The sequence below is a fragment of the Plecotus auritus genome (genome assembly GCF_963455305.1).
Source record: "Plecotus auritus genome assembly, chromosome: 4".
In the NCBI taxonomy this organism is placed as follows: domain Eukaryota; kingdom Metazoa; phylum Chordata; class Mammalia; order Chiroptera; family Vespertilionidae; genus Plecotus; species Plecotus auritus.
Window position 1 is genome coordinate 81,191,348 of NC_137775.1, and position 9,483 is coordinate 81,200,830.

Here is a 9,483-nt window from a genome sequence, read left to right on the forward strand (position 1 = left end):
AAGAGTTTTAACTCAATAAGGTTCTTCTTTTCATAATTCAAGTATTAATATCATTAACAGTGCATAAATCTCAACCTCAGGCATCCAGAACAATGCATTCTCATCAGTTTAAGAAACCATGGTTTTATCATCGATATGGTTTTACGTTTTGCTACTTGCACGACTATTAATATTAGCCATGTTCTGTTCTACCATTAACAGTAAATTTACAAATATAATTAGCCTCCTATGTCCATCAGGTGAACCATGATTCTGCTCAAGGTTATAGCATATTTGTCTGAGCAAATATAGTTGACCACAATAGTTCACTGATATTAATTTTTTAGCATCAAGATAAAGTTACTTTTATAACTTTTAGGGCAAATAAATAATAACTATCTGTTAACTTTATCCTTACATTAGAAGTTCATTAACTTATTCCATAAAACATTAAAATATTCAATAATACTGATATATTTTCCTTGATATACATTCCTAGTATCTCCAGGAGAAATTAGACTATGAATATTTGCTAAGCTTTATATCAACAAATAAAATAATTTTCCAGTATTGAGGCAATCATAACAAGGGCTCAAAATAAATTGATTCTGGTTTTTTAAATGAAAGTAAAGCACATCATTTAACTAAATCAACTTTGCCCATATTCTACTAATGAAAAAATTTTAATAACTTTAATACATTATTTTTTCTAAAGCCCATGGAATTCTCCACTTCAAGGTTGTTGACCATGAAAACATGAAAAAACAGACTGGCTAACACAACTTTTCCAATCTGTGGCGGCTGCTTCTTCACTCTGACAATTATGTTATAAATCTGTACAGGCCAAATCTCACAGATCTTACCGTCAATTTCTCCTCTAAATTCTCATTTAATACGCTTCCTTTTTCATGCTTTTCAAATTCCATGATGATTAAGAGAGAGAGAAACAGAAAAAGAGAGATTCAGATTCTGTCTAGAAAATGATGTGACGTGCTTACATGTTAGATATTGCAAGACACTCCAAGTTGTGAAAGCCCAGGACACTATCAGGAAGCCCTGGCGATAATTTCGGGTTAGCTAGTGTTTCCATTTATAGAAGTCCAAGCCCCATAAACAGAGCACTGAAGAGGAGTCAGGCAGCTGGCCTTAGATAAAGATAAATGTCACTAGATATAAAAGCAAACTCTTCAACAGGAGAATATTCCAACAGGTTAGGTTCTCTGAATGAAGGAAGATGTGTGTGACAAATAGCCACTGTCAAAGAATTCATTAACTGCCTTTGGAGAAGAATAAAATACACTTTAGAATGCAGGCCTAATAAATCAGTTGTAAAGGACTAATGCGATGGTCATATAGCAAATATGAATCAGCCAGTCTTAGTCTCTCAAATTTCAATTTTTGTCCTGATAGTCCAGGCATTTATGTATTATTTGGTACTCAAAACTTTTAAAAGTCAATTAAAGGGAAAGAGCAAAGGATAAGTAATTATAAGTATTAAGACCCACACACATATATTCAAAGGGTGTTGCCAAATGAAATAACAGTCATGTTTCTTTTCACAAAAACTGATTTTGTTCTGGCTTTTCTACTGGAAACAAAGTTAAGAGATAAGAGATGAAATTTATATCTCGAATGGAACAAATGTTTTCAGAATTCTTTAGAAATTGTTGCATGCCTTAAAGAAAATGAATTGTGTAGCTTGCTGGTAATTAACTCTCCCTGTTGTTTTTACAGCAATCCAGATATGTGGAGGGCAATAAAAAATAAAAAGGCGTTCAGAGTCAGCTAAGACTGATCTCTATGCTGGCTTAATCCCTCAACCTGCTTAAAATGTCCTATTAACATCTGTTTCTGACCTTAACTCAAATGTCCTATCAGTGTTTTCTTTACTTCTTAAGAAAACATTTTAGGTAATGTGCTCTAAAGCTCTGTCTTTTAGCGTGATTGTAGCTGGTCCTCTGTGGCCAGGCAGGGTTGCTAAAGCCTACTCTGCATCATGATGGAAGGGCTGAGGATTTCAGAAGTGGACATATAATAGGCCTAACTATTCCTGCTTTAGCATAATTCAAAAACCCTATATTACATTCATGGGAAAAAGGGACTTCCCTCTTTGGCTCAACTCTGAATTCCAGAAAGGGACTCATACGTGTTAGCTGTTGCCCTAACAAGTTTGGAAATTGAAATCTAGATTTATCAGAGTGCAAGACTGGCCTGTGTCAAAAGCAAGGCAATCATTGAAATTGTATGTAAATGGAACCTCCAAAATCTCTCTAGGGGAAAAAAAAAAAAAGCACAGTAGGAATGCAAAAGTAAACTCAATTCTAGCTAGTTTCATGCCCAAAAGGGGAATTCAGGATCCAGTTAGGAGTAGAGGGATGGTGGCCCACAGAGCTGGTTGGAGATGAAGAGAATAGTGATAATGGGAGGCCTGTGCCAGTGGCAGTGGAAGGGTTTAAAGTTGGGATTCAACAAACATGCACAGAGTACCTATAGCCGGCGGAGATTATCCTAGTTGCAGACAGATGTTTTAAAAATAATAAATAAAAATTAAAAAGATACAGTGTCTACATTTCTTCCCTTAAATAATGTAGGCGTGACGAGATATAAGCAGGGTTGTAACACTCGTATACAGCACCTTTCTATAGCACTCACCATGTGCCAGAAACTGCTTCAAGCCTTTCCATATATTATTTCAATTAATTCTCAGAACCACTCTAGACAGTAGATACTATTATTTTCTCCATTGTTAAAGGCTAAATTGTGTCTCCCACCAAAAAAATTTTGTGAAGTCCTAACCCCCAATATCTCTGAATAAGACTATAGTTGAAGATAGGGTCTTTAAAGAGGTAATTAAGATAAAATGAGGTTATTAAGGTGGGCCTTGATCAAGTATGACTGGTGTCCTTGTAAGAGATCAGACCATCAAACCTCAGAGGGAAAGTAGGGGAGGGTGGGGGTCAGGGGGAGAGGTCAACCAACGGATTTGTATGCATGCATATAAGCCTAACCAATGGACACAGACAACAGGGGGGTGAGGGCATGAGTGGGGGGGTGGGGGGGGTTAATGGGGAATAAGGACACATATGTAACACCTTAATCAATAAAGAAATTTTTTTTTTAAAGTAGGAATAAAAAAAAGAAAGAGAGACTAGAACAAAGATACACATAGAAGGAAGACATCGGGAGAAGATGGTCATCTACAAGCCAAGGAGAGTGGCCTTCACAAAAAACAACCCTGACAACACCTTGATCTTAGACTTCCAGCCTCCAGAACTATGAGGAAATGCATTTCTGTTGTTTAAGTCTGTGGTATGGGTTATCATAGCCCTAGCAAACTAATACGCCCATTTTAGAGTTAAAAAAATTAGACACAGTTACACAACTAACAGGTGGCAGTCAAGCCACTGGCCCAAGCTCCTATCCACTGTGCACATTAGTGCCTCTGATCAAACAGTTTCCTCACAGACATAAAAGAGAGGGTGGGGGAACAGCACCAGCATGCGTGGTGAATGCTATCTACTCCATTCATTTAGAGATATGTTTAACATATGTTAGGTATGTTTTAAGAACAAGAGTTTCCTTGAGTAAAAGTATGCCCATGCAGATGGCAGTGTAGGTAAATGCAGTTCTCAGAACCTCCCAAAACCACATCAAAATTACAACTGAAGGACATAACAAGCATCATTCAGAACTGCCTGAAATCCAGCTGAACAGACTAATGAAATACAACAAAAAATCAAGATGACAGCTCAATATCGATACTGTGGAATTAAATATCCTATGTAATAAAAGCCCAGCAACCGAATGGCAGAATGACTGGTTGACCAGTTGCTATGACGCACACTGAACACCAGGGGGCAGACACTCAATGCAGGAGCTGCCCCCTGGTGGTTAGTGCACTACCACAGTGGGAGCGCTGCTTGGCTGACCAGGATGAGTGATTGCTCCCGCTGAGAACCCCGGGCCAACGGGCAGGAACCCAGGCTGCAATTGGTCACCTCCTCACTCCAGGCTCCTCCTCCTCGCTCCCTGCCACCTCCTCCAGATGCCCACATGTCATGCAGCACCACTACCAGGCTCGCAGAGCTGACCCCAGAGGCTGGGAGGAGGGTTCATGGCTGCCGTGGGACTGAGGCCTACTCTACCACCTCTTAGTGCTATTGTCCCTGGGCCTGGCCCTGACCAGGTCCCCTGGAGAGGCGAGTGTTCCAACTCCACGAAAGATGCTGGACCAGGGAGCAGCCACTCAGAGGGCGGGTCCACAGCCACTTGGCTGCCCGGAATGAGCGGAGCTCTGATCCCCACAGGCCACGCCCCCCACCAGTGCACGAATCCCATGCACCAGGCCTCTAGTCTGATATAAAAAAGTATTGATAAAATATTGGAAAGTGAACAAAAACTGAGTATCTTCATTGACAGAACAGATGATCTCCAAACAACTACCAAAGACTCCCCAAAAAACAAGAAAGATTCTTAGGAGGGTATGGTGGAAACATTTAAAAAGGTTACAATCATCACCGTGGCAATTTTCCTTTCAATCATCATCATCATTTGTTTAAGTATAAATTTAATACCAACCTGACCCTTCTTCTCTCCACCCCCAATAAATTGTTACATGTAAAAAAAATATATGCCCATGCAAAAGCTAGTCCTCATGCACTTGCTGGTCAAGCAGAAGAGACTGAGTCACACTGGTCCCCTCTCTGTTAATCAATCACAACAAACCTGGTCCTCCCTCTGATTGCTGTGCTCTCTCCCCACATGTCATGTGCCCCCCTTCTCACTTCATCCAGCTCTTCCCCAATGACCCCATCTAAAATAGCAAACCTTCTGTCCATTTATTTGCTGTTGTTGCCTTCATAGCTCTTATCGCCTCTGGTATTTTATTATTTTACATGATGATTCAAGTTTATCCATTATCTACTTATTTTCAGTTCATGTCTCCTACTAGAGTATAAGCACCAGAGGGTGCTTTGTTCATCACTTTATCCAGGCACTAAAAACATATTATAAGCACTAACAAATGCTTGTAAAGGAAAGAGGGCGGGAGGAAGAGAAAGGAAAGAATGAAAGAGGGAGGAAGGGAAAGAGGGTGAGATAGGAGGGAATTGTATCAAATGGACATGATCCAGCTATTCCACATGAGAAGTGAAAACATATATCCACACAAAAACTTGTACACAAATATTCATGATAGCATTAGTAATAATAGTAAAAAGCTAGAAACAACACAAAAATCTACCAATATATGAATGGTGAAACGTGATGTATCTATATAGTGTGGCACACTATTCATCAATAAAAAAGAATGAATTAATGATACATACAAAAAATGGATGATCCTTGATAATATAAGTGAAAGAAGCTGGTCACAAAAAGCCACATAGTATAAGATTCATTTATATGAAATGTCCAGAGTAGGTAAATCCATAAAAACAGATAATTTGTGGTTGCCAGGTGTTACCAGAAGGGCAAAATAGGTTGCAAATGAGTATAGGGTTTCTTTTTGGGGTGATGAAAATATTCTGAAACTAAATAGTGATGATGACTGCATAACTCTGAATATATTAAAAATCACTGAATTGTATGTATGTTTTAAAAGAATAAATGTTATGAGATTATCTGAATAAATCTATTTTTTTAAATATCAGAGGAAGATCTATAATTCCTTTCTAAACTAGAAATGTATTATTTTTTCCAGGAATATAATATGCACAATGGGTCACTCCAAATAGGAAATTAAAATCTACAGTAGGCAAGCAATAATCCCATTCAAAATTGAAACAAGTGACCCTCAGCAAGTGATATTTGCTCCAAGACAATGCCTTATCCTCCCTTGCATGTGTCCTTTGCATCATCACCATGTGGCTTGTGAGTAATATGTGACTTTTGAAATCTCAGCTGCTCAGATTTTGTCTCTGTATTCAAACCCTGGAGGAAAGTCTGGTTTGCAGCTACTAAATTGGCTTGTTCATCTACTGGATCAGAGGGCTAGATGCAGTTTTGTTTATATATTTGTTGATGGTGGCAATTTCCCTATACCTGCCATTTAAAGAACTTTCACTTCCAAAACAAAAGCACAGGTAAATGCTCTATTTCTGAAACTGTACAAAGTAGATAGATATACATGAGGCATAAAAAATTCTGTTTTCTTTTGGGGAAAAAAAAGATGAGTTTGCAAAGCATGGTGTGTAGACCCTGAGGATATTTTATATTTTATGTTTCAAGGATAAATATCTTTTTATTAGACATGGGTCCTCTTCTGAGATAATGAATGCCTTTCATGTAGGTCTCTTCACATTCCACATAGCTCTTCAAGGGTCCTATGAGCTCTCCATGGTCAAGTTCGAAGTCCATGTAACCACCATTCCCATTCAGGAGTGAACAAGGATACTACACTCAGTGCAGCCTCCAGGAGCCATAGCCCGTCCCAAGAGCCACATCAGGAATGTATTTCCTGTGATATCCAAGAGTCAAATGGAAATCTAGCTCAGACCTAGCACTGAGAAATGCTCTAACTTTTGACCTGTTGTTATGGCTCTTAGTTCAAAATTTAACACTTAAAGGCTCTATCTGTAGTCCAGTTGGGGTAGGGTGGGAGGCAGCAGTAACGAACAAAAGGCAGAAAAGAATTCCCAGAATGTTCTGGTTTTCCCAGAATCCCTACCTGGGTCTATCTATCAGCTTTGGCAATTGTGAACCCTCAAGCAGCAGCTGTGGACTCTTCTGGAAAATCCCCTGGCTCTTACCTTCCTGTCTGTGTGTGCACCTAGCACATAGGCAAATACAGGAAGACTTTTCACCCCCCACCATCACCACTTTTAAGCATCCCTTGTGGCATCTGCAGGTCAGAGATATAGGATACTAAGAAGTGTGGTATATATACGCCCAAGGCTCGTAGAAAGATAATGTCTACAGAGGAATTTCTTAAAGGTGAGTTTGTTGCTATATAATAAACGTTTTTTGTAAGTTGAATCTGCCAAGTGGACACAAAAGCAAACCCCACAATATCAGTTTATGATCATTACAAATAACAGCTGTACAAATTTGTACCTTTGTAATTACCACTTTTCAGTGAAACATAAGCCTTTTCTACTGGAATATTGTTTTGTTTCTTTTGTGTGTTTTTTTACTTCTTCTGATACTATCTGTCCCCTTATTTGGGTTCTGGGCCTTATTTTTTAAATGACTATAGAAAAGATATTGTAGTCAATGTAAGGGCAGGAACATTTTCTTTTTAAAATCAATTCTTCATAACAGAGCATTTGTTTGGAGCATTAGAAAATACTTCCATCTAGTGAGAGCTGGGAGAACTTTGAAAAGCGCTTTTTTAATGTGCGCATCTAAAAAATGCAATTCTTTTAACAAAGCAAAAAAAAATTGAAAAATAAAATGTAAGGATTTTAAAAAGAACATTGATGATAACTTGTAAATAACAATGATTCTAATATGAAACTAAACCCATACCTCCAGAGTTTATAACATACAAGCTGATTAAAACCAGTTGGGGATCCAAGTCCACTGTGTTCCATTTTCTCAACTATTCTACACTCAGTGCCTACAATTTCCAAGAGACTTTTGACATGTTTTCTCTTGTTCATGGCGACATCTACAGAGGTGCCGGGTGCAACAGATTTTTGCTCTTGCATTGGTTAACACTCAATATATTTCCATAATAGTCTCTCTCCTGCGAATCTCAATCTCTCTCTCTCTCTCTCTCTCTCTCTCTCTCTCTCTCTCTCACACACACACACACACACACACACACACACACACTCACAACATTGCTGTTTTAGAAGTGAAGACAACAAGCCAAGTTAAAGTGACAAGACTTCAGGGAAAAGGCCTATGAAAATGGAAAGCTTTACTTGTTGGATATTAGAATGACAATGTGTATTTCTAACTTGAGAAAGGAATTTGGGGTTTAGTTTTCCTGTGTCTTTATGACTAATCAAAGCAAGCAGTTTCAGCACTATAGCTCACTATCCCCTAAGCCCAGCAGCTTAGCAGTTGCGGTTGTGTTGACATGACAAATCACTTTGCCCCCAAAGTAACAGCCCCGCGCCCTCTCAGACAGTGTGCCCAGGGTATACTTTCAGTTTGATCAGTTGAAACTGAAACATGTTCAAAAGCAGTCTGCACTTTTACAGAAAAAATGCTTACCTTTCCACTGACTTGGAAGCAGCCTGCAGGACAGTGATCCATCAGGGAGGTCACCGGACACATTCCCAGAGCAGCTGACCCTGTCAGTCTTTGGAAAACACTGCTTACTCTGTAAGTAATGCTGGATACCAGGCACAAGATACAGAAACTAAATTTAAAAAGAGCGAGGCATAAACCACATCCCCACTGGGACCACTTCATGAAAACAGTAGTTGCTAAGTTTCCCCAAATGGTTTCTTTAAAGAATGTCTTAGTAGTAATGGGGATTTGGAATCCAGTGTTGAAAAAAGTTTTGCAATATTTCCAACAATTTATTTTTAGTGTACAGATGAAAATTCTTTAAGCTTCCCTAAGGACTTAAGTAGTAGAAGCATAAAAGGTTACTGAAAATGCAGTTTCTTTTCTATTCGTATTGATTGGATTTTTTACATAAAATTGAAAGCCCTCCTGAAATTAAATGTCAATTGCTCCAGAGAAGGAAATTGAGAATTACACAATAAGTGGCCATGGCAAGGCTGAACGAACTCCATGGACATACAGAGCAACGCCCCGGCTATTCGGCCACCAGGAAATATCCAGAGAGAGCAGAACTACACTGTACTTTCGTCAGGTCTCACACATTTTCTTCCCTAATTACTCTCAGCAATAGTGAGTCCATGTTACCCAAAGACCACTAATTACAAGATCTAACTTTGGCCTCAGACCCATTAAGATGCTACCTTTATTTATGTATTTATCTATCTATGTATTCATTATTTATTTATTTGAGAGAGAGAGAGAAACATTGACTTGTTGTTCCACTTACTTATGCATCCATTGATTGACTCTTGTATGTGCCCTGACCAGGGATCAAACCCATGACCTTGGCATATGGGGACGAAGTTCTAACCAACTGAGCTACCTGGCCAGGGCCAAGATGCTACTTTTAAGCTATGGTCAAGAGACTCGGAGTTTGAAAACCAAAATAATTACCCATTTATTTGGTTATCTATGGAAAAGATATCATCCCAGATTGACTTTGTCATTGTACCAAGTGTATCATCCCACTGTGTTCTATGATGTATTTTAAAAAGAAAGAAAAATAGCACTATTCTATATTTGCCATTTGGGATTCATTCACATAGATACCTCTTTCACTATTTCTACCAATTGTATTGCTTTATGTTGACAATTTCTAAGAGAATACTCATGTAAGAAAACACTTCTTTTTAAGATATCATTTCATTCTCTCATTCAGTTCAATAATTTGACAGTCGTTGGGTTGCACACGGCATCCACATCACTGCTGGTGCTGATAGCTGCCAGGGATTGAACAGCACACAGGCTGCTGTCAGGAGCTTA

The 9,483-nt window shown here is 38.8% G+C and overlaps 1 protein-coding gene across 31 annotated transcripts in view; it reads right to left on the bottom strand.

The window, feature by feature from the left end:
* The window catches only part of MLIP (muscular LMNA interacting protein), a 262,050-nt gene extending 261,042 nt beyond the window's left edge, over positions 1 to 1,008 (bottom strand). For 28 of the 31 annotated variants that reach the window (XM_080666525.1, XM_080666519.1, XM_080666535.1 and 25 more), the window contains exon 1: positions 843 to 1,008. In XM_080666525.1, the coding sequence (XP_080522651.1) occupies positions 843 to 905 (63 nt within the window). In that variant the 5' untranslated portion in view covers positions 906 to 1,008. The remainder of the gene's footprint in view (positions 1 to 842) is intronic. The other 3 variants (XM_080666522.1, XM_080666515.1, XM_080666521.1) reach the window with 3 other exon arrangements.
* Positions 1,009 to 9,483: the final 8,475 nt, after the last annotated feature.